Source organism: Sphaeramia orbicularis, chromosome 9 (genome assembly GCF_902148855.1).
Source record: "Sphaeramia orbicularis chromosome 9, fSphaOr1.1, whole genome shotgun sequence".
NCBI lineage: Eukaryota > Metazoa > Chordata > Actinopteri > Kurtiformes > Apogonidae > Sphaeramia > Sphaeramia orbicularis.
The window spans coordinates 13,798,340-13,823,884 of record NC_043965.1 but is presented as its reverse complement, the minus strand read 5'-3'; the positions used below and the strand labels follow the sequence as shown (position 1 = coordinate 13,823,884).

The window sequence follows — 25,545 nt, the reverse complement described above, 5'->3', positions numbered from 1 at the left end:
GCTTAGAAAAAAAGGAAATACAAAATTAAATACAATAGTTGAGCCTCCTTGTCAAGATTTCACTCACTTGAGGACACAGGCTAGTCCATAAATTGCTCCAATATGCAGGAACTCAAGCAGTAGAGTTACTTCAGCTGCTAAAAATCTAACATAGCTTTGGCTCACATAATGCCTCTGTGGGTAAGAACTAAGTTGCTTTGTTCATCTTATTAAAAATCTTTTTCGCTGTTAACAAAGCAACACTTTCATGCTCTTCCTGTTTTTGTCCACTTGACATACATTTTATTCCCCTGAACTCAAGTCAGATTGACTAGAAACTCCAAAATCAACATCCGACCCTGTTTCTCTGTCCTTTCATCCCAGTAGTGGACTGAAGTACCAGAGCCCTAAAACATTCCGTAAATGCTAGATTAAATGCTACGTACAATAAGTCTTTTTCTTAGCCCACTTTTTGACTTGATGTGTCAGAAAATGCACAGGTGTAATTGCTTTAATTCACAACGGCTGTATTCTGTGCAGGTGCATCACTTTTGTGGTTTTGGTTTGTGTGTGCTGGCTCACTCCTTTGACGTTCTGGGACACTTGGATGGAACAGATACATCATACATGCTATTAGGATCACCTATGTTTTTCCTTCTCCAACAAGCCTATGAATTTTTGGCTTGTTATAGCAGAAAAATCACAGGTGGTTTTGATATTATTAACAACATCTCTGTCAAAATTTTTTTTTCTTTTTTTAATGGGCTCAGCTGTCTGACAGGCAGCTGTCTGTACCGATAAGGCAGCAGCCGACACCAACTGTACTCCCAGTCATCATTGCCCATTTTTCTGACACCTTTGCTTGTGTATCCTCTTTTATTTGGACATTTTACCAGGGAGTATCTCACACTACTTTTTTTTTTTTTTTTTCATTTCCTACTTGTCTTGTCCAGCATCCTAACAGTAGAATGGTAGTCTGATTCCTTTTGGTGCTGAACATTTTAATTAGCACTGTGAGGCAGTCCAGTGAATTGTCATGAAGCCTTTAATATTAACAATAATAATGTTGATAATTTTAATAATAATAATAATAATAATAATAATAATAATAATAATAATAATAATAATAATAATAACTGCACTTTTTTCTGTCTTTATAAGTGAAAATATGTGCTCTATATGTGCAGTGTCGTCATTTTAAAGAACCTGATCAATGGATAAACAGTATGAATTATTACTTAAAACTGTATCAAGTCCCTGCAGTAGGTCACTACTTCTTCTGATGCTTTTCTGTCAAACATTTTCAGGTCCATGCAACATGTTTACATCACTCAACCAACTTTTCAGTCAGTCATAGGATTCAGTAAATGCAAAGGCTCATTTTAAAATGAAAATCTTCTAAACAGCTGGCTGAATCAACATAAGAAGTTGCTACTACAGAGACAAAAGTGATCACATAAAAAATAAAAAAAAATAAAAAAAACAACTCCTTTTCTGATAGATTTACTTAGTTTAAATGTCGATGTAGATAAGATAGTTGTGTATCATTAATTGGTTTTAGGTTGTTATATATTTTTTAGCCAGCAGGTGGCGATAGAGCACTTTAAAACCCCAAACCATCCTGCGTTTTTATCTCCTTTCACTTCTCTATAATGTCACATATTAATAGATCCCTAATTTATAATGTATTATATTTAACATGTAGAAGACAAAGGGTGGACTAATTAGGTAGATTCAAGCATTATGTTGTCCTTCATTTTTCGGTTTAAAATATTATTTGAGTTGATGTGGTGTTAATTGCTGGAGGCTTTCTTTATTATTTTTGGGGACAAAACTAACTTAACAGAGGAAGAGGAAACACTGTTACCGCCCATTGTCGTCAAAAAAATAAAAAGAAACGTGATACTAAAATGACAGTGAAGGCTGTTATGGAAGGAGCGTTCTAAATTTTCACTCCTGCTTCTGTAAAATACTTCTACCAAAAAAGAAAGAAAAAAACAAAAAACAAAAAACAACAAAACACACTCCAAGTGCCTTTTAGCTAATTTCAACTTGTCAGTCATGAGAGGTAAGTAATGCAATTTTTATTACTAAATATCATGCTCAGTGAATATTTAAGTGATATTATTTTTTTGATTTCCTAGGGGTTACATACCTGTGTCTGTGGGTTTTTATGAGCCTGTTGTTCCTGGAGAAGTCATTATGTGTGGAAGACTCAAATACTGGTAAGATAACTTTTACAGTTTAGCTAGGGCTAGGCTAATCATGCTAATAGTTACACAGGTGCCACAGGTCTAATACTGTCTATAAAGGTTTTTAACATCTTTATTGATTATTAATTTGAGTATTTTTTAAATAGACTTTAATTTATATACTTAAATAAATATAATACATTTCTATGTCTTATGATATAATGTTTTTGGATGAGTTTTATTTTTAAAACAGTTAAGCTAAGTTAGCTGAGTTCATGATCCTATATAAGTTCAACAATTCTCTGGATGATTTGTTAGCCTTTTATTATCTCAGTAAACTTTGTGTGTTCATGTTAATACTATAAACATTCATTCATTCATATGTTCTCTAATATGTAAATTAACCTCCACTATATCAGTTGATATAGTGTTATGCCAAATCAACGTGTACTTCAATCTGTTAAGGCAAAGAAGCATTTTTTTTTTTAATGTTTAAAGGATGTACATATATCTGCTTCCCAACTCTGTAAGACAGATGTGAGCTGTTTATTGCTTGATTCATACACTTTAATTTGAAACTCAAGTATTTTACGTGTTCTTTGTGGTCAATAGTGTCTGTACTGTAAGAGACATGTTGTCTATTTCATGTTTCACACATTTCTTAGAAACTTGTGTTATGTGCTATACTTATCTGTCCTTCTATTCATAGCATTATCTCTCTGAACGTCTGCCAGTATGGAGAAAAGACAGGAAGCCATATTACAACAGCAGGGATGGTTAAAGATATGGGGAAAGGGGGATGAGGGTGTCATGTGAGACATCAAAGGACGGTTCTACTTCTTGTGAAGTGACCATATCCAATGTAGGCTTATTATTTCAGATGCCTTAAAAGAAAAGGGAGGAGATGCAGACATGTATCAGTTTGGGCTCACATAGTTTCCAGTCATTCATTGCTCACACAGGAAGCTGCCCAGTGCAACCACTCGTGTGGTGATGTGTGAAAAGGTGTTAAGGGCCAACCCTATAGTTGTAATAAGGAAGGGGTTAGTTCTGTCACCCGGCTGCACCCTTTAAGTGCAGTGTAAACCTTTGCCACTATGACAAAAACATAATGAGGCTTACACTGTCGGGGGCCAACAGCAAGGGTTTATCCCCAAAATCCCCCCAATCCTCTGCTATATGGCTCATTTCAGAATTGCAGGTACATTTCACATGGAGACAGAAAACAAAAATTTGGAGTGTTTTTTTGTTCTTTTTCATGAAACTTTTGTATTTCATAGAACACACTTTAAATTTAACTTTTCTAGTATTTGCTGAGCTTAAACCTGTAACATTTAAAACTTTTATTATGAAAAACAATTTAGTTGCAGAAAAATCTGTCATCTCTGTTGCAGACAAATTGGGTAGAATACATAAAATTAACAAATGTCAAACAATTTAAAGGATTGTTTTTCCTTAGAGATATTGTGCCTCTAAATCCATTAAGTACATTTTTGGTCTGATTAGATAAAAACTTTTTGTTATGGAGTAAAAATATCAACACATTTAATTGACATGTCGCCGCGAGGGTGTGCATTTTCTGTAAACAGACCTGTAAAAATTAATTAAATACTTTGAAATTTCATTTACTAAGAATGGTAGTTAGGACACAGCTTGTAATAAGTTTTTTAATAATAAAACATTTGATAATCATTTTTTAAAGCAAAGCTTTAAACAGAGTTGACACTGATTTTAACAGAGTTGACATGAATAACAAAGTTGACCACCCATAGTTAAAACCAACAACTGTAACATTTCTGTCTGACTGTGATACTCAAATAAGATTAGGATCATTTGACTCTGTAAGTCACTGTCAATTCTTTTATCATTAAAACATTAACAGAGCTGACATTTCCTTCCATTTTTGATCTTAACTCCATGTGCTAGATGAAAATGAGGTACCACATGGTATGTCTAAAAATAGAATTTTTATAGATTTTATCATATTTTTGGTTTTTAAAAGTTTCATGATTGAGTCACTATGATTTAACAATAACAGAGTTGACAAGTAATTAATCTACTATTGGTGTATCCTAAACATTTTGTACAAAATAATGGGAGAAGAAAAATGATATACCTTACTGCCTTCAACATGTTTTCTGCCAGAGGAAATGACATCATAGGATGCAGGTCTGATGTTTTTATATGAATGCTTTGAAGATTTTTATGGAGTTTTATAACAGAGATAACAGAGTTGACCAGAACGTATAGACAGACAAAAAAACATTTATTTAATATTGAAATTTCATATAATACAGAAAATAGATATTCTGTGCAATTGATTTTATTGATGTTATTAGAGTGAGCACAAAAAAATAAAATTATATTAAATTATTTCATTTTAATTCAAGTTCAGTGTATAAATCCTGAGCCGAAGACTCAAGAATTTTGAACGGGCTTGGACTTCTTAGGCTAATGTTTTTTGTATACATTTTGTCAAAAATATACAAAAAGCATTATTATTTGTTAAAGTTCAATTCAGTCATTAGTATTATTAAAAACTGACTCAATAAAGATTTGTCTGGGGAGAAAAAACAAAGGGTGTATCTGGGAGACGCGAAATGTTCCCCCAATTCTGAAATGACCCATATATAAATCTATCTACAAGAATTGTTAGACACTCAATATGAACTCAGTTTGAACTACATTGACCTGATAGTGGTAGAATAATGGTCAGAGAACCAACTTTTCCCCACAAAACTTCACCTAGTGAATGAAAAAGACACCATATGAACTCTGGATGGTAGCAAGAAAATGGACATTTGTAAGACGATCAACATGAACCAAATTTTATCTCAGTCAGCTTATTGCTTGATTTATGTCCAAAAAACCGATTTTCAACTAAAGCGCCCTCATTTGGATGACTTCTAATACTCATAGAGAAGCTGAAATTGATAGAGTTCTTCTATTAGGGGTCCCTTATGTTGGTTATCAATGGATAAGAAAGCCAACCAAATCTGTCCTAGTGATCGCATTCACACAAAGGATATCTGGCAGTGCATCCAGTGGAGTGGGGTGAAACCTTTATATCACCGAAACTTGATATCGGGGATATAATGACTATATTGTATTGTGCTTTTATTTATCCATTGTTGGATGTCATGATTATAAACCTAGCATCCCTGAACATTAGACATTTTCAGTTGATAACCAGCTCCATTCTAAATGATTACTTCATACCCTTTGCACAGTGAATTTCATCTTCTTCTGTAGGCTGTAGTCCCAAACAATATGGTACAAAACATAGCCATCATTTAGATGAATAAAATTATAGGCATATTGCACTGATAGTGGTTATTTATATTACATTAATGTTATCATTGACTTTATTGGAGCACTGAGTATATGATCTTATATTTTATCGCATTTGCCTCACACAGTAGTCTTGGGAGGTGCATGAGAATTTTTTTTCTTTCTAAAACTGACAGTCACACCTACTTGTTGCGTTTGACCGTTCGAGGAAGCAGCTTCCCTTTTCATACATTTTTTGTAAACTATTCATGTGTCACTTCTCATGTGTGCAAACAAGCACAGCACTGTCGCTAATCTTAAAGAGAGTTTTCCTGATAAGCTCTACTCAGTATAATTACAGTGATACAGTGACTGTGCGTGAGTTGGAGTTGCAGCACACATGTATAGAGTATCATCTTAATCTTGATCTGATTAGAAGGATGCCTCAATAATCGTGTTACCACATTGCAGAGTTAAAACCTCACTTTGCTCCTGTAATAATAACCAGTTTACTGTCTCAGTTTAGTCATATGTTGCATTGCATGGTATTAAAAATTACTCTTTCATCAATTCACAGTACAAATTAATAATAAAATACAACAGATTTTGTGTCCACAAAAAGATAATGGCAGGTAAAAAAAATGATTTTCATGGTATAAACCTGATGTTTTTTTCTTTATCAAAGGAGTGAAGCCACAGTTTGTGACTCTTTGAGCTAATTTTCATCTTCACAGTGTTCCACACACCACAGTATAATTCATTTTAAATTTTTCTGTTTTTGATTCATCTTTTTATTTTTTGCAGTTAATCCCTGTTGTTACTACCCGTGTCAAAACTCAGGAGTGTGTGTGAGGTTTGGTTTAGAGAACTATGAGTGTGACTGCACCCGAACCGGCTTCTATGGGGAAAACTGTACTGTTCGTAAGTACACTAAAAAAGATATATGTCTATATTTAAACTTCTGTTTCTAGTTTTGCACTCTGGTCACAGTTACCCTGTAAAATAAATTTAACTGAAGATACATAGAACAAATAGCTGGTTTCACTGTGGATGAAAACATAAGGGCTAGCCTGTGGTTAATTAGCTTAAGCTTCAGTCATGTCTGTCACTGTGAGCCAAAAGTTTCCTGACTTTTCTGTCCTTTCTGTGTGGAGTTTACATATTCTCCAGGTACTCTGGCATCTTCTCACTACCCAAACATGTGCTTAATTTAGGCGTAGAGTGACCATCTGTATATGTCAGCCTTGCAATGAGCTGGCAGCATAATGTGCTTTGTCCAGTGATAGCCGTGATAGGTTCCGGCACCACCTGCAACCCTTACAAAGACTAAGCGGTTTCAGAAAATGGATGGATCCTCAGAGTGAAATTTTTGGCTGAGATGGAAGAGATTAGTGACATGGTTGGTTATTTTACCTGTAAGTTGGAAAATAAAAAGAAGAAAAGAAATATGAATATCTGTGATTGGTCCATGATTTGGCTGCATAACAGACTGTAGAGCTACAATAAATGGGCCTCACCAAATGTTCAACCTATCATTTGTCTCAGAAAGTGTTGATTTTGTTAATGTTAGATCTTATTACGTGGTGTTGTAATTTGCTAGTCTATGGGTAAGACATTAAAGATCATCACAGAGGTCACCGAGTTGTTACTGAGTGAAATGAAACACTTCTCCCAAAGGACTCAGAATTCCTAGTGCAACATAATCTGTGTGTTTACATCCATTTTTTACTATTACACTGCAGTACATTTGGATTTCCTTGTTTATGGCTCAGGCTTTGGAAAGACAGTGAATATAAAAGAGAAAAGACAAAGCATGTATTCCAATACAAAATATAAAGAGAGTTAGATCGGTTTGTTAGATTAGTTAGTTTTGCAGTAAATGGTGTTGTGAAATGTGTTTTTTCATGTTTTTGTAGCGGAGTTCTGGACCTGGGTTCATCTCATGCTAAAACCGAGCCCTTCATTCTCTCACTACGTCCTCACTCACTTCCAGTGGTTCTGGGCTCTGGTCAACAACTCTTTTCTGGGAGATATCCTCATGAGACTGGTGCTAACAGGTAGATAAAAAAATTAAAGTAAGAAAGAACATAACTCCCTCAAACAAATTTGCTGAACCAACAAAATTAGATCATGAAGGATAAAACAAGACCCTTCCTGGGTGATTATGTTTGTACTGGAGTTGATCAAAATACAAATAATTATGAAAGGATGTATTTAAAAGATCTTTAACTGCCTTTTGAGGGAGACAATTTTGGAAAGATGAAAAGTAGACAAAAAAGATTTTTCTAAGTTCCATACTTAGGATGTGTTTGATTTTAAGGCTGCATCCTGTTCATTCACAAAGTCATGTTTTTTTTTTTTAAATATCCCATTAAAATCTAACCAGTGCATATGAAAAACAGAACTCTACCCACTGACATCTGTGCTTTCATTTTACCAAAGTCAGAAGTGAACTTATTCCAAGTCCCCCGACCTACAATACAAAGTATGGGTACCTCAACTGGGAGTCCTACCACAATATCTCCTACTACACCCGTATCCTACCTCCCATACCTGAAGACTGCCCTTTACCAATGGGAACAAAGGGTGAGACCTTTTACCAACCTACTTACTATTATTATCAAAAGAAATCATAACATGCAAATATTGTCTTTCTCTGCAGGCAAACCTACTCTACCAGATCCCAATGTGCTGACAGAGCGTTTTTTTAAGAGGAAGACATTTAGGCCAGACCCCCAGGGGACCAATGTGATGTTCGCATTCATGGCTCAGCATTTTACACACCAGTTCTTTAAGACGAGGTCTCATGTTCGTGGAGGTTTCACCAAGGCTTTAGGACATGGAGTGAGATACATATGAGCTGAAATACACAATAAACATCCTGAGAATCACGGGTAAATCAAGGGTCTTTTTATTAGCCTGTTAAATGACTTTATTGTTGTATATCTAGGTTGATGCGAGCAACATTTATGGAGACAACCTCGAACGTCAGCATCTGCTTCGACTTCACAAGGATGGAAAACTTAAATACCAGGTATTAAATACATTGTATTTTCACTTAAGTACAGTGCATGTCTACAGTGCTTTGTTCTAATATATCAGTTGTGTTTCTCCAATCAGTGTCTACCTGCTTATTTTCATTGTTTAACAAATAATACACATTGACACCCTTACAAGTGTTGCTTTTTGTCCCCCTGGAATATAAGACAGGGGAATATAGCGAACATGTTTGTCCGTCATCACTCTGTTTTTTTCACCTCCTTTGCTCTAATGTATTGTTATTTGTTCAAGTGGAGTCTTTAAGAATTAATGTGAGTGTATTGTACGTTTTGGCAACAAAGCTGCACAACCTGTCCATCATATGTCTTTGGCTGTTTTGTCTAAAATAAGCAATATTCATTTTTTTGAGAGACAGGGCAATGTGCCATCCTCTTCTGACTCTAGTTTGCTGATGGTTGATATGTATTTTGTCATCAGGTCTTGCAGTCAGAAAATCTGTTTAATTTTTTTTTTATTATTTTTGTCAATCATGCAAAGATATAATGTAATCAGAATATATTTGGGTGTTTTTTTGTTTGTCTAGTTAGTAGATGATGAGGTGTACCCCCCTACAGTATCTGATGTCCCAGTACACATGGTGTACCCAGAAGCCTTTCCTCCAGAGCAGCGTCTGGCCATTGGTCATGAGTTTTTTGGCATCCTGCCAGGCCTGACCATGTACGCCACCATATGGCTGAGAGAGCACAACAGAGTGTGTGACATCCTGAAGGCAGAGCATCCCACCTGGGACGACGAGCAGCTCTTCCAGACCGCCCGACTCATCATCATTGGTGAGACTTTTCCTTAAGTAAAGACAATCTTTTTGTCTGGTGTTTTTACCTCCGCCAAGGAGGTTATGTTTTTGCCAGCGTTGGTTTGTCTGTCTGTCTGTCTGTCTGTCTGTCCGTGTGCAAGATAACTCAAAAAGTTATGGACGGATTTGGATGAAAATTTCAGGAAATGTTGATACTGGCACAGGGAACAAATGATTAAATTTTGGGGGGGGTACTGATCTGCCTTGGCGGAGGTCTGCGCTCTCCGAGTGCTTTTCTAGTCTTTAATTTAGTTTTTTCCTTTATCAGATGTATTGAATGTCTTTGAGAGTTTTAATGAATGAAATATGTTTTGTCCAAATAATTTTAAGGGTATTTTTTTCTTGATTGTGAAAGAACATGCAACAGGAGTTCCTGAACATACTTGTAATCTGTGGCACATCCTCATCTTAATGTGCTATTCGTGCCTGTGTAGTGTTTCAGCTGATGGTGGATAAATCACTTTTCACAGTCTCCTCAAATAATTCTGTAACAAATCCTTAATGTCCTGAGGGATCTACCCAAGGGATCAATGAAGTTATATCTAATCTAATCATGTTTGGTTGATAACTTACAAAGTGATGAAAACAAGCTTGGTCATTGGAAAAGCAGTAAAAACTGTATAATGTGTTTTCATTTTGATGGGCCTGCATCACACAGACTTGAAGCAAAAATGATCATCAGAGTTGTGAGACCCAAAAGTTGCCAAATGTGTTGACTTATGTTTGTGATCATAACCTGATTTTCAGGTTATCCTTCTCACTCATTCATCACTGTTCTTCAAAGCACATCATTTTTTTACAGTCTTCATACCAAACATATCTCTTTGGCCAAAAACATCAATTACAAGATGAAAAAAAACTTCACCAGGCAATTTTTCAAAAGCTGGGGCAGTTTTTTAACAGAATTAGTTTCAAGACATTTGAGGGATCTAATAAATGTTTAATAAATTTGTATATCGTCAACTAAAGATAAAAAAAAAAAATTGTGTTTTCTTTTTCATAGAATGAGGGGACACTATTCACCTGATTCTTTTCAAATTTGACAGACATGTTCTTTCCCGCTTACTGGTTCAGTGATTCAACCTTATGGTATTTAGTTCTTAATTTAAGTGTCTTTGAGCTGCTTGAAATGACATCAAGAGTTTTTCATCCCACCAGGTGAGACGGTGAACATCATAATTGAAGAATATGTGCAGCAGCTGAGCGGCTACCAGATGAAGCTCAAGTTTGACCCCTCCCTCCTCTTCAATGCACGTTTTCAGTACAGCAACCGCATCGCACTGGAGTTCTGTCACCTCTACCACTGGCACCCTCTGATGCCTGACAGCTTCCTCATCGACGGAGATGAAATCCCTTACTCCCATTTTATGTACAACACCTCCCTCCTCATGCACTATGGGGTGGAGAAACTGGTGGATGCCTTCTCTCGACAGCCTGCTGGACAGGTAGGGCAGTTCACCAGAATCTAGGACCAATTTCTTCAGCTGTTGTTTAAAAATTAACACTATGTTGCCAAAAAGAACCAAGTAAACCACTTGGCAAGGCTTGATGGGAAAGTACAGACAACACTGTCAAGACTGGCTCGTAGGGCCTTGATAGAACTCTCAAACACAGGAGGATGTCGGCAAACAAATATTTACCTCTGCCAAGGAGGTTATGTTTTTGCCAGGGTTTGTTTGTTTGTTTGTCTGTCTGTTTGTCTGTCCATTAGTGTGCAACATAACTCAAAAAGTTATGGACAGATTTTGATGAAATTTTCAGGGTTTGTTGGAAATGGGATAAGGAAGAAATGATTAAATTTTGGTGGTGATCGGGGGTGGGGGGGCCCACGGGGGGGCCCACTGATCAGCCTTGGCGGAGGTCTGCGCTAACCGAGTGCTTCTAGTTATTAATAAAATTGGGCATAAATAAGATTAATCAAACTAGTAATAAGGTAAGGTCTATATAGAAAATCAGCATTATCAGTAGTGTGGTGTGTGAAAATGATGGATGCCAATTGAGAAAGAAAAAGAGGGAGATGCTGGTGTAGCAAGGCTGAGAGACAGCGGCAGGCTTCTGCCACTGCTGAATTTGAAAAGCTGCGGCTGCACCCATCACCTGGTTAGCGTGGGAGGGACTGAGCCACCTGATTGGTCACCAGCAAGGAGGGGGAGAGAGAGACCGTAAGAGTTGGCAGGGCAGAAAACAAGGAGCATTTTCTTTATTGTTAGTAAATTAGATGTTTCTTTGAGTTTTGACAGCAGGCTGGAAAACTGATGTTTTCGCCTGGTTCTCAAAGGTTTCATAAAGTGATTGTTGGCAGAAATAAATGCACTAGTGTCTGTGTAACCCAACTGGCAGACGAACTAACAAAAACAGATAATAAAAACATGATCTCTGAAATGCAGCCCCACCTGACACTCCACTACATTTGTGTGACATTTTAATTGCACCAGACCAACATTACCAAGTTTTACAGTAATAATCCAATAATTGACATATAGTGTATGTGATTCTTAAACCTACCTATATTCAGTGGTAGAGTGTGATAAAGACATTGTTATAAGGCAGGAAGTGCTGACGAGGAAGTTGTTTTTAGTCTAATCTGAAATTCTACATTGATAAGAATTGGTCTCTGACATTAAAAAAACCCCCTCAGTGTTAATCACTTCAGCTTCCTACGCATATGTAAAACTGCAACTAAAAACAGCATTCTAATCCAGGTGCACTTCCACTCCCATGTAGTCAAACATTTTCATTACTCCTCTGCTCAGCTGTGTCTGTTTGTATCGTACAAATCATCACAGTAATGAGTGCATGAGAATTTCTCACATAGACAGTAGTGACACTGATTTTGATATGCTGAATCACCACGGCTTTAATTATGTCCTTTCATGACCATTTCCTATAATTGTATGATGTGTATTCTCAGATCCAGTCTTTAAACAGCATCAGATGAAACGCCGTATTTCACTCTGTGCTATCTCTATCTGCTTTTTTGTAGCTGTTGGGATTACTGAATGAATAATATCTTTGGTCTTTTGTTTCAGATAGGTGGAGGTCACAACTTGCACGAGGTACTGCTGAATGTGGGAGAGAAAGTCATCATAGAGTCAAGAGCAGCGCGTATACAGCCTTTCAATGAATACAGGAAGAAGTTCAACCTGAAACCATATTCTTCTTTTTCTGAATTCACCGGTAAGCATGAGCGACGTACAACAGAGTATTCAACCAAAACAGTTACATTTTACATTGGGTTTTTATTTCAAGTTCACATAAGTAAAAGTTTCACTAAAGCAAAACCTTTTGTGAATCTTGGCATCAGAAATGTGTTTTATTATCCTCATGTTTTAAGTAGGAAGTGAAAAGTGACACTGCAGTACACTTCAGATGTGAAGATTACATCAGTGTTTTCCACTGCAGTATTCATGGTAATCTTATTAGTCTTAGTATTCTTATTAGTCTTAGTATTTTGGGTTGTTTTGATACTGCCCTTGGATAATAGTTGACATGTATATTTTTACAAAGATATTAATTAGCAAGTACATCATTTTTTATTTCAGGTGTACAACACAGCAGAGAATACATTATGTTGAAGAACAGTATAGAAACTACATTTATTTTTTGTCATTTAGAGCACAGATTTTTTTCAGTTCTTTTATGCACTCATTTCTCTTGCTCAAACCTCCAGCTGCAACAGGCTGCGAACCACACACAGCCTTCATTCAACCACTGAAAAATAAAAACACCAAAGCCAAAGATCTAACCACTGGACCTAGAGAGTAGCAGTGGTTCGGCAGTGGTAGAGTAGATGTGGTTCACCCATCATTCTATTAAGCCCCCCCGCCCCCCCCCCCCCCCCCAAGTGGCACCTTTCTCCTCTCTAAGCTCTCACCAGGGGTTCAGACATGCATGGCTAGTTTAACCTGCTGGTCGAAGCAGTTTACTGTGGTGTGGCCACAGGTACTCTGCTACTTGGAGCCATAGACAAGGTTGGTGTTGGTGAGGGCCAGTTAGGGAACAACAAGCTTTGTCACACAAGTAATACAGCTGCAGCCCTCACCCCCAAAGATATTACCTCCCCCTTACATCCTCATACATCCTAACACCTCACCATACACCCCTGTTCAGCTCAAGGGACATTAAATTCACAAGGAGAAAATAGTTGGAAGCCAGTGTATACCCTGAACACCACGTGTTTCTTTTTTTTTTTCTTTTTTTTTTTTTTTTTTTTTACAGACGACCCAGAGATGGCCAGAGGACTGGAGGAACTGTACGGTGATGTAGATGCTTTGGAGTTTTACCCCGGCCTCCTACTGGAAAAAACACGCTCCAAAGCTATATTTGGTGAGAGTATGGTGGAGATTGGTGCACCCTTCTCCTTGAAAGGCCTGATGGGAAATCCCATCTGCTCCCCTGCATACTGGAAGCCCAGCACCTTTGGAGGAGAGACGGGCTTTAATATCATTAAAACGGCCACTCTGAAGAAACTGGTGTGCCTTAATACTAAATGGTGTCCATATGTGGACTTCCACGTCCCAAGAAATGAGGAGGAGGTCAGACAGAGGAACCCACCCACTGAACTCTAATTCATATTCACCTGATGATCTGAGGGTGTATTCACACCTGCCTTGTTTGGTCCGTTTAAACGGACCAGAGTTCGTTTGCTCCCTTGGTTCGGACCTTTTGGGCTGGTGTGAATAAAAACCACCGAACTCTGTTCCGGACCAAACAAGCGAACCGAGACCCAGTTGAAGAGGTGGTCTCGGTGCGGTTCCATACGAACCCTGGTGCGGTTCGTCTGAGATGTGAAAGCAGACCGGACCCGATCCGACACAGTTGGGTTTTTTGAACCTAACGAGCTCCCGTCGTGCGTCGAGCATTATGGACAACAGAGTTTTACCAGAGAAGCGCTCAGAGTGAGGATAGGCTACGGAGCTGAACATGAGCCCTGGTCAAATTTGGAGCTCGAAGCGACACGCTGCCTCTGGGCAGATGTGCATATAACACAGCTGCTAGAAAGGACATATAAAAACTCCGACGTTTTCAGCTTGTTCAGCGAGAGAATGATTAGGATGACGGTTAGATTTGTCTGTTGTGCTTGAAATAATAAATGACTTCATCAGCCCCAGCAAACTTTACCTGCGTTAAGGAATTCTGTACCTGGCTAAACTGAACGGTGATATAGGATAGATACACATAGGTAAGCAGTACGGAGCACTAATGCTTTTGGAGAACAGTCTTTTCATATACTAGCAGAATTCACACTTCAGACCTGTTCTGTCTGGTGTGAATCAGACCAACAGTCACAACATGATGTGCACACATGAGCGCTGTCCTCCATAGCCGTCTTGCCCTGTGTCTTCGTCATTGAGAAATGAATTCTACAATACTGTAAACCTGACGTTGCATCAGACGCTCTTGCTGCTCAAACACTTGTGCAAACGTCTGCATCTGTAAAAACCGTTATGACGATAACAAAAACAGCACGCAAAATGTCCATGATTCTGTCCTTTCACTTTGGACTGAGCGCTTTAATGGGCACTGCTCATTTCTGTCCAATGGTTGAACGACCTCAGCACACGTGGTTTTGTTTACAGATTTTGGTCCACTTACAAAAATGTACAGTGTGAATACGAACCGCACCAAATTAAAAAAAAAAAAAAAAAAAAATTTGGTCCGGACCAAAGCAAGTGAACTATCGGACTTTCCTGGTGTGAATACACCCTGAGATTTAGTGAGGGTTCTCTGGAGTTTTCTTCAAGTAAAAATAATTCAGTTTTATTGAGTGTTAGTTTAACAGACTGTGTCCAACACAGGGTTCATATGTCTGTTGATGTTTTGAAAATGTGTAGTATCTGTAATTTCATTTCACCTGCACTGATTAGTTGATCAAAAAATATTTTCCTCAAGTTCTGCTTTACAGGTTCCATCTTCAATAATGTGTATAATAATAATAATAATAATGTGTCTTTGTTGTACCTGATAGTAAACTTGTTTTTGTATTGGTAGTATGCTTAACTGTACTTATTATCTTTATTACGACTTTGCCACTTGTTTCTGGTTCTACTTTCCAATCTGTAATTTCAGTTTTTTCACTACTGTTTTTTGTTTTTTATAGTGATGTTATTGTATTGCTTTTTTCTTGTGGTGTTTCTTGTGTGTATGCTCAGTGTTGTAGTGCTTCTGGAACCTCATTTCCCTGAGGACTCTGCCCAAAGGATCAGTAAAGTTAAATCTAATCTAATCTAATTTGCTGCCCTTCTGTTCAGAAATAACACCGTAGAATATCACATCTGGAGTGGGAACATTTCAGAAAAAACACAATGTGTCAATCAATGCTCAACGCTGTCATTTAGATGTGAAAGGACAGAAGACTTGAGAACTGATTGTCATTGGTTGTGTTGTCTACATGTTTATTGATACAGCCCATCTAAACTTCCTTTGGTTTAATAAAAGGTGTAACAGTCCGGTAGCTTCACATAAGACAATGAACAGGTGATTGAAACAAGTTGTATGACACTCTCAAAATACATAATATTTCCTGACAAAATATCCTTGGCTGTTTTACTAAATAAAAGAGAAATATGTGACTTAAATAATTGATGATTATTAATACTAACAAGGATGTGAACAGTAAACCAAACACATTAAAAATCCTTTAGTGGAAAAAAAACAGCATAAAGCAAGACTAAGGTGTAGCTGTAATCACCAGTATCCTCTAAAATACACTGAACCATGTTAAATCAAACCAGCAACCACTGGTGCAAAAAGTGTAGCTCTGAAGTTATCAAATATACAACTATATATAAAAAATATGTAGATGCTAATACAGAATGTTCTATCTTTTTAGTACAATATTCTAAGTAAAATGGTGTAAATAGACACTATGTTACATTTTAACAACAACCCTGTGAACTGCCCAACTCACAAGAGTCTATTTATTTTGATGTTCCAGTACTAAAACTGCATGTAATTAGAAAAAAGCATGTTTGTCAGATTTATAGTTTGGCACATTTTATTGATAGATAATCTTAATACCATTACTTAAAAGTGGTGTTCAGTTATTATTGTTATTACATGCAACTTCGCTTGCTGTATTATTTTTAATCTTAGCTTTGTTGACGTTAACATATATACAAAGGCCTCGATTATGTCCCATGAGACCTTATTTCAGAAAATGGTAATTAGTGGTGAGAGACATTAAATTTTAAATCCCCTTTGTATTATCTATCATTAGCATATATGATGTTGGTTAATTTAAAGGACAGTTTCACAAATCAAGAATGTCACAGTTGGTGGTAAAACTGTTGAAGTATCTGACTGTAAAAATTAGTAAATAGAAAGACGAAGGTGAAGTCATCACAACTCTCTTCATAATATGCAGAGAATGTTGCAATTAAAAGATCATTATAAAATGAACAGGGCGCCACTTTTCCCTTCCAAACAAACCTGTCTGAAGTGCTCGTGTATTAGGTTGAAAATTTTCATATAAACATCTGAGAAGCTCATATTATTAGTCTGATCAAACAAATGAATGTGTTAAAAAAACTTGAAAGTTGTTTTCCTTGGAGGTACACTGGAAACTGGAACCAGATAGAATGGTGAACAGGTTTCTCTAAGTCTAAATTGTGGTTTTAAAATTCTGTTCACCACTTCAGATAAAACTAAGAATCATTCCCTGACTCCAATTCAAGACTACAATACACACATGTCAGTGTATATAACCTGTTGGTTAGAAAGCAAACAAGTGTATATCTGAAACTGTTTACCTACATTATTTATGCCAAATTATGAAGTGTCGTTTTGGATCCGTGTGTCTTGAACTCTACTTACAGTGATGCATTCTGGGAGCTGATTGGTCATTCTCCTGACTGTTGGTCACTGGTGTAGTATACAGAGGAACAGGCCCTGAAGTGGAATTGGACACTGAATTGATATGAGTGCTAGTCCCTACAGACACTGGAGAAGTGGTGACCGGGTAAAAATGAACATCCACGGCCACATTTGTGAGCCCCAGGGAGACGTGGTGTGACAGGAGCAGAGGGGGGTGGCCATGGGAGATGCTGAGGCTGTGGTGGATGGGTGCTACACTTGGCTCTGTAGTTTGCAGGGTTAAAGAAGAGCGCAGACCCTCATCGCGCCTTGATGGTGGAGAGGGGGACACTGAACGGGAGGGCATGGGTGAGGGAGGGGGCAAGGCGTCTCTGCATGGACTGTGGTTGTCTTCTCCTCTGAGCCAGTCCTCAGTACACTGCAGCTGGATACTAGGCTGGGACAAAGTACAGCTCTTCTCCTCCTCCAGAGACGGGTCGATCTGTAACAGATTGAAGCAGTCCACATTACCTACATCTACATAACCTCCGCCCTTCCTTCGCAGAGGAAACTAGTTTTTTTGGGATGTGCAACAGCTGTCTGGTAGAATGGCCCAAGTATACAGCTATTATTTGCAATTATTATTCATATAATTTCACAGATTATTTGCCAAAGTACATTTTCTTTGCTATGGTGCTGTGGTGTTCAGTTTCATATGGGAAAGTTTAGAGTATAGGATTTTAGTTGCATCTTTTGAGGCTGCCACCAGCTGAATATCCCCCATCTCATTTTCCCCTTTCAGTTGTGCATAACCTATAGTGGCCACTTAAACTGTGAAGGATGCAAAGACCAGTAAAAAATATAAAAGGCCCTTTCTAGAGTCAGTGTCTGGTTTGTCGTTTCTAGGCTACTGTAGAAACCGGTTGGACTCCAATGAAGAGGACTTACTCTTTACATTAGCTGCTCATTATACACTTACAATATAATGTAATTATGAGTATTATATTCTATTTCTTCAGATAGATGAACTTACATCTTAAATACTGGACCTTTAATCCACAAAGGAGTGAAAACAGATCTTAGAAAATACAAATCTTTCACCTTGTTAGGTTTGTGTGTTTTTGTGCAGTCAAACCTTTGTGTCAAGAACTGGCTCAGGGTAAGTCTCTACAGTGACTGAGTGATGATCCAGATTAGTCTGGTTGTCCTCCTGAAGGTCCTCAGATGTGGGCTCCAGCTGCACAGTCACCAGACTGGGACCTGGAGGTCTGGCACGGGTGTCTGAGGTGTTGGGGCTCTGCTCGATCACTGCCACACAGTCATCGTCTTCAAAAGCTCTATGCAACACACACACACAGTACGATGGTTTCATACAGATTTTACAAATACACTGAGCAGAAATATAAACCCCCCATGTGACACTTTACATTTTTAGTAGCATTAGGTGTTGCACTATAGATTAAATCATACACAGTTTATTTTGTTGATTGATGTGGTACAGATTAGCGTCTGTTAGAACACAATAGTGGCATCTGGCATACAGGGACATTTATGTGGACACGATGGGGGCTGGTTGAAAGAAATCACCATCAGTATCTTGCGTGTACACCACTGGCTTCCTGTAGAGCGACACATCATCTTCTCATCGAGTTGACAAGGTTATCAACTGTGGCCTGTGGAATGTTATCATCATCTCTGTATCAAGCATGTCAAAGGAACGTTCCCACATGATTTGCGATAAGTGTGGCATCGTGACACCTGATGAAATTCGGCATTTTGAGATGGCCTTTGATTGTCCCCAGTGTGTCTGAGTAACATTATCGCTGTTTGAGAATTGACCGTGTTTTACAATTATAAGACATCATGAGTTCATTCTCATGTTACCCAAATACTGATATAACATTTTTAATATCATTCATGGCTTCAATTGTGACACCTTTCAGAGAGGTGGTCACCAGCGGAATATCCCTCATCTCATCTCACCTTTAGTTCATGACATAGTGCAGCACCATGTGAATTGTTGCCTTAACCTCTATTTTGATGAAAATCTGCCTCGTTTGGCCAAATCTGGTAAAAATCAAGTTTGTTGTCAAAGTAATGTATGGCAGTTTTATTCACTTCAGTAAACATTCGTATATTCAACCGGTGTTGTTTTGTGCAAAGGTAATATCATCATTAGGAATATGGAAAAGATGAAACTCATGGAAATCTAAATGAAATGGGCTGTTACATCGAATAAAAGTGCAGATCATTGTATTTGAACAATGATGGTGATGTAATGTTCACAAGTCAGCAAAATATATAATACAGACCTATTTCCTTTGAATATTGTAATGTGAAAATATTACCCATCATCCTGTTATTATTGGTTTTTTTTTGTCAGAGAAGCATAGTTTTTTATACTCACACACAGTTTTTATATGCATATTTATTCTATCTTCTATAGTTTTTTTTTATATGCATAGTTATTTTATCTTCTACATTCTATAGTTTTTATATGCATATTTATTCTGTTGTCTATATTCTGTAGTTTTTATATGCATATTTATTCTATCTTCTATCTTCTGTAGTTTTTATCTGCATATTTATTCTATCTTTTATATTCTATAGTTTTTTTATGAGCATATTTATTCTATATTCTATAGTTTTTATATGCATATTTATTCTATAGTTTTTACATGCATATTTATTCAATCTTCTATATATTATCCTGTCTATATAGTGCCTGTTTGTATTTATTGCTGCTGCCTACTGAGCCAGCTGCATCGAAATTTCATTGTTGACGTAAAATCTAGAATGACAAATAAAGTCTTTTAAAATACCATATTCACCTGTTCTCATATGTCCGTCCTGCAGCTCGCCGTTCAGCATGTCGCACAGGGACCCCAAGATTCCTCTGGGCTGTCACAGATATTAAATTATGTGTTTATCATGTTCAGAATGTGAAATATATTTGATGAAGTTAATGATCACTTTCTGACCTGCTCTGCTTGTCGGAGCAGGTTCGTTGGTCTGGACCACTGAGTAGAAGGTAACAGTGATGAAGATGAATGCCAAAGACACACCCACTCCTACTACGATGGGGATGTCATGTTTCTCCAGCACTGGCAGCCAAGACGGAGACTGCTGCGTCACTCTGCGGTGTAACACACAAATACAAGTGATTATTTGCTACGATAATGTCAATAAAGGTGTGTAAAAAGTCTTGTGTTGCTACCTGGGATCATTGCTGGTCATGGGTGATTGGGACGTATTCCTCCTCAATAACTCTGTAGGCTTTGTGTCATTGGCTGATTCAGTTGTCTGAACTGGATGATCATTGCTGGAATTCACTTGTGCCTGATCAGATATATTAAACTGACTGAGAACAGGAACCCTCCAGGAGTCCAGGGTTGAAAGATTAGAGGTTTGATCAGCAGGATAGATGCTAGAGACTGAAATCTGGGGCTTTAGAGACTGAGTAGGTTTGTGTTTGAGGGGTAAAGATTCAGTTTGTGGCAGAGGTGACTGTGTTGGAGATAAGGGGGGTTGTATTTGAAGAGGCGTCTGTATGGTTGAAGTTTGTCGTGTGGGTGAAGGTTCAACATTAAGGTGGGATTCTCCAGACTTGGACAGAAGTTGTGTTGAAGACAAATGAGTCTGGAGAGTTGAATTCTCGGGACGGGACTTTGGAAAAAGACTTTGAGTAAAGGATTGCGATGGATAAGACAGAGCTGGCAGGTTTGTGGGCTGCTGATACGTCTTCTGATGTAAAGGTTCAGCTGAGTGATTCAGCTTTATCTGCGTTAACTCAGTATGGAACTGCAGGGATTCGTGTTTCGTAACCACTTCATGCAAATTAGTTTGTACATCAGAGAACAAGGTGACTGAACCTGAGTGGCTTGTGTTAGTCTGGGTTGCAGAAGCATCTCTTTGTGTCACAGAATGTGAATGAACGTCGGAAAGGTCATAAGGTTTACTTGTCTGAAGATGTGAGGATGATTTAGATTGGCTTGTCTCAGGGATTTGACTAGTTTGGGACACAGAGCCTTTGGTGTCAAGGGTTTTTTTGGATCCATCATTAAACGGATGTTCATGTGTTTTGATTGTTGCTTTTGGAAAATCAGATGGGCTTTGTGAGGACAGTAGCTGCCTCTGTATTTCTGGAGGCTCACCAGTTGTTGGCATTTGAGTGTGGAGGTCTAAAGCTTTAAAGTTCGGATATGGTGGAGGGGGGAAAATAGGCGGCGGCATCTGTGAAACTAAAAACTGCATAGGACTGACTGGAGGCTGATTCTGTTGCTTTTGTGTAAGAAGGTGGAACAAAGGTGGTGTTGTCTTTAGCTCAGATGCTCTTTCATTAAGGGAAGTAGAAAATGTGACTGCTACATTAGTTAGAGCACCACAGTGAGACGAGGAGCCTGGAAATGATGAAAAAAGAATCAATAAAAGCCTCCCTTTTGGAATCATGTTTATACAGAATGTGAGACTCTTACATGTGGTCACAGTCTGAACATGCTGGCGAGGTTCTGTTTTCAGACGTTGCTCTGCCACAGATACATTGGAAATTGGCTTTTTTTTATTCACGTTCTACAAAATATGAAAACAGGACAAAGAATATGAAAGGAACAGAGTGAGAAAAGGCAATAAACACCCAATATGCAGTAACCCAATAGTTGCAAGCAGGTAAAGGGTCAAAAATATCTACACTGTAAAAAAAATCTGTAATTTAACAGAATTTTCACTGTTTATTTTACAGATTTTTCCTGTATTTTTAAGATACAGGAAAATATCAATGAAATGACAAAATTAGACTGTGATTTTACATGTCAAATGGAAAATAACACAAAAAAACTATAACTGTGAATGACCATAAAATTTCAATTTTTTAAGAGAATTTTTTTTTCTTTTTTCACAGAAAAATACAGTTAAAATACATTTGCAAATGTATCATACTTTCACAAATATTTCTTTTCAATTTATGAGATTAAACTGTTAATTTAAAGTTTAATACTGTAAAAAAAATTAATAAATAAATAAAGCAAGATAAAATTACTGACAATTAACCGTAACAGACGTATTTGTTCTGTAAGTTTAACAAGACTTGTTTGTTAATTAACAAATATCTTGTGTAATTACGGGAGGTTTCACAACAAAAATGTTGAATAAATGTATTTTTGTGAATGTATAACATATATAAGCACTGATAAACTGTCAAAATGCAGTTTTTATCAGTGGATTGTACAACTGAGTCTCACTAAAATTATTTATATATTTATGTATAGGTAATTTGATTGCTTTAATACATGAAAATATTCTTTATTAAACAAGAAGTAAAAAAAGAAAAAAAGAAAAAAAGAAAAGCAAAATTTCATGTAAAGTGAGGGCAAAAAACAGTATTTTAATTATGGAAAATTACCGTATTTTTATGAGAAGGTTATTTTCCGTTATTTTACAGTATTTTTTTGGCACCCCTGCTGCTGGAATAATACCGTTTTGTTTTTTTTTACTGTTTTTTTTTTTTTACAGTGTATATTGATGATAGAGTATCACCACATAATAAGCTGGAAAGATGCGTTTAAGCCACACAAGGAAACGTAACATATTTTTAAAAAAAAATATCACAATGTCATTACTCACTGCAGACAAAACCAGTCTTGTCTGCTTGCCTCTATCTGCTGGATAATCTTCAGCTTAGGACAGAGGACGGCATGAAAGAGAATCAGCAAGAAAAAAAAAAACTTGTGCAAATGCTGTCAAGAAAGCACATTCTTTCTATATCGTTGTCACCACATCTAACAAGCGGTTAGAGATCAATCACCAAAAATCAACAGATAGCATGTAGGGTTTACTCTTATAACACCAATACATGCACTCATTTTTAATTGACATACATTTCATCACCCAAACACTTTCTCTGTTAAGTTGTATATAAGTATAGAGGTGAATGTATAGGCTATTGCTCCTGTGATTTTATTTTTGTTTATTTGTTTGTTTTGATGATGCCTATGTATGTGTATTTTTTAATTTTTTAATTCATAGCGAATGAGTGATGTATTAATGTTGGCTGTTTTATGTCTTGTTTCTGTCACCTGCCTAGGGACTGCAGATGAAAAGTAGTTATTTTTACTAATTCTGGCATATTTACATGGGTGTATTTTTTTATACAGCAATGTTCATAAATGTGCATGGTCCCTATTAAATAAACCAATAAAATAAAAATAAAATAGGGAAGAAATGGTGAATCTGTGTTGACATACCTGTGACAGTGAGGACAGTACGTCTCTGATGCTCTCCTGCTCGGTTTTTGGCGAGACAATAGTATTCTCCTTCATCATACCAGTGCACTGTTAAAATGTGCAGAGCTCCATCTTCTGCACCATGTGAGGATGTTGAAAATTTTATACAAAAGAAAACAAACTCATTGCCAAGTAAATTCCAGACGACAGAGCTTAGGGGATTCTCTACAGCAAACCATCCATTCTTCACAATAACTCACTTCCGTGTGTAACTCACCATCAATGTATGTTTCTTCAGTTGGAATGATGGGGATGTTCCTGTCTGCTCTGCCCTTAGACCATGAATATACGATGGGCTGAATCCCCACAGCCTTGCAGGGCAGGACCGCTGTGGCCCCTATACTGCAGCTCACCTCACCTGCAAAGCTCACTATGACAGGGCTCACTGCAGGGTGGAGCAGAACCGAGCCACGTTTTAAGTATTTTATGTATGAAGTGCACCTCTGAAGAATATTTGAACTTGTTGAAGTGCATTATAGTTTAGTTATTTGCCCATAATGTCCATATTAACCTCTCAAGACCCAGCAAAGCATTTTTGTCCTCTGTAGGGGAAAAGAGTTTCATAGCCTTACTTAAAAAAAAACTAAAATGCTGTCCACTGCAAATGACCTTGAAATCCTTGAAAAATAAAAATAAATCTGATAAAAACTGTTGCATTATGCCATTTCCAATCAGGAAAATTATTTCATGTGGAAAAGAAAAAAAAAAAAAAGAAAAAGCCAATTTTTTTTTTTTTACTTTCCCAGGTCTCAGGAGGTTAAAACTTCAGCGCTTGATACATTTTTCTTTTTTTTTTTTAGAAAGAATTCCATAATTACATTGAGCTTATTATAATTCAAGTGCTATTAAAGGATACAGGACTTGTGCATCTTCTCTTTGCCTGTGTTTTCAGATTGTTTAAAATCTACCCCATGATGCAGATTTTTCTTTTCTAATCAGAGTCATTTTCAGACTAATAGAGGGTTTAAATGTGTAACCTGGATGTGATTCTACTGCTTTACTCCATGTCTTTTCACACAGAAGTTTGGAAAAGGGGCTTGACTTTTCCATAACACCATGAAACAGTGTTTCTGTATCAAATGCTGGTGTTTTTCCCTTCTGATTTTGACTCCTGCAGCTACAAGTGTTAAAATACTTAATATACAGGGTGGGGAAGCAAAATTTACAATATTTTGAGGCAGGGATTGAAAGACAGTGTATGACCAATTAGTTTATTGAAAGTCATGAGAATTTATTTGCCACAAGAAAATTGACATAATAGAAAATGTTTTTATTCTATGTGTCCTCCTTCTTTCTCAATAACTGCCTTCACACGCTTCCTGAAACTTGTGCAAGTGTTCCTCAAATATTCGGGTGACAACTTCTCCCATTCTTCTTGAATAGTATCTTCCAGACTTTCTCATAATAGTTTTACTCATAGTCATTCTCTTCTTTACATTATAAACAGTCTTTATGGACACTCCAACTATTTTTGAAATCTCCTTTGGTGTGACGAGTGCATTCAGCAAATCACACACTCTTTGACGTTTGCTTTCCTGATTACTCATATGGGCAAAAGTTTCTGAAAAGGTATGGATAATAGTGTTAGGTATGATTATGACATCAATATATGTTTGGTTTCAAAACAATTGACATAGTGCCTGCTGAGAAAAATCAACTAAATGTTCATTGTAAATTTTGCTTCCCCACCCTGTATAGTTAGCACTGACTAATAATGGAATGCATTTAAATCTTAGCATAGTATAGCATAGCATTCCATAGTATCGTTAGAGTATAGCATAGTATATAGTATAGTATAGCATAGTATATAGTGCAGTGTAGTATAGTTTAGTATAGCATAGCATAGCATAGCATAGTATATTGTAGTACAGTACAATACAGTATAGTGTGATGTATGAAATACTGAAAGTTGAAAGGGCAAAATTCACTAAAACACACTGATGAATTACAGTACTCCTGTCAAACCCAAAATGGAGTGAATTTTACTTTTTCCCTCTGTTGTTGTCTATTTCACCTGCCACTTTGAGCACTGCTGTGCGCTGACTTTGACCCAGTGGGTTGGAGGCCTCACAAACATACACCCCCTCATCGTAGCTCCTGGCAGACTGGATGGAGAGGGTAGCATTTCTCAATCTGTACATGGGAGGAAAATTACAAACGACCATATGATGCATTATAG

At 37.2% G+C, this 25,545-nt stretch overlaps 2 protein-coding genes across 4 annotated transcripts in view; one reads left to right on the top strand and one right to left on the bottom strand.

The window, feature by feature from the left end:
• Nucleotides 1-16,814, top strand: part of ptgs1 (prostaglandin-endoperoxide synthase 1) — a 20,990-nt gene extending 4,176 nt beyond the window's left edge. The window contains exons 1-12 of one of the 2 annotated variants that reach the window (XM_030144536.1): nucleotides 1,628-2,047; nucleotides 2,124-2,204; nucleotides 6,246-6,362; nucleotides 7,358-7,498; nucleotides 7,884-8,027; nucleotides 8,104-8,285; nucleotides 8,392-8,475; nucleotides 9,025-9,271; nucleotides 10,453-10,739; nucleotides 12,324-12,471; nucleotides 13,513-13,886; nucleotides 15,006-16,814. In XM_030144536.1, the coding sequence (XP_030000396.1) occupies nucleotides 2,041-2,047; nucleotides 2,124-2,204; nucleotides 6,246-6,362; nucleotides 7,358-7,498; nucleotides 7,884-8,027; nucleotides 8,104-8,285; nucleotides 8,392-8,475; nucleotides 9,025-9,271; nucleotides 10,453-10,739; nucleotides 12,324-12,471; nucleotides 13,513-13,862 (1,788 nt within the window). In that variant the 5' untranslated portion in view covers nucleotides 1,628-2,040 and the 3' untranslated portion in view covers nucleotides 13,863-13,886; nucleotides 15,006-16,814. Of the gene's footprint in view, nucleotides 1-1,627; nucleotides 2,048-2,112; nucleotides 2,205-6,245; nucleotides 6,363-7,357; nucleotides 7,499-7,883; nucleotides 8,028-8,103; nucleotides 8,286-8,391; nucleotides 8,476-9,024; nucleotides 9,272-10,452; nucleotides 10,740-12,323; nucleotides 12,472-13,512; nucleotides 13,887-15,005 lie in introns of those variants that run through there. The other variant, XM_030144535.1, reaches the window with a different exon arrangement.
• Nucleotides 15,673-25,545, bottom strand: part of LOC115426411 (flocculation protein FLO11) — a 25,263-nt gene continuing 15,390 nt past the window's right edge. Inside the window, exons 12-21 of one of the 2 annotated variants that reach the window (XM_030144532.1) lie at nucleotides 25,381-25,499; nucleotides 23,584-23,751; nucleotides 23,328-23,438; nucleotides 22,708-22,760; nucleotides 21,564-21,657; nucleotides 20,306-21,488; nucleotides 20,070-20,224; nucleotides 19,920-19,989; nucleotides 18,224-18,425; nucleotides 15,673-17,590 (exon numbers count right to left, since the gene is read on the bottom strand). In XM_030144532.1, coding sequence (XP_030000392.1) covers nucleotides 17,102-17,590; nucleotides 18,224-18,425; nucleotides 19,920-19,989; nucleotides 20,070-20,224; nucleotides 20,306-21,488; nucleotides 21,564-21,657; nucleotides 22,708-22,760; nucleotides 23,328-23,438; nucleotides 23,584-23,751; nucleotides 25,381-25,499 — 2,644 coding nt within the window. In that variant the 3' untranslated portion in view covers nucleotides 15,673-17,101. Of the gene's footprint in view, nucleotides 17,591-18,223; nucleotides 18,426-19,919; nucleotides 19,990-20,069; nucleotides 20,225-20,305; nucleotides 21,489-21,563; nucleotides 21,658-22,707; nucleotides 22,761-23,327; nucleotides 23,442-23,583; nucleotides 23,752-25,380; nucleotides 25,500-25,545 lie in introns of both variants that reach the window. The other variant, XM_030144531.1, reaches the window with a different exon arrangement.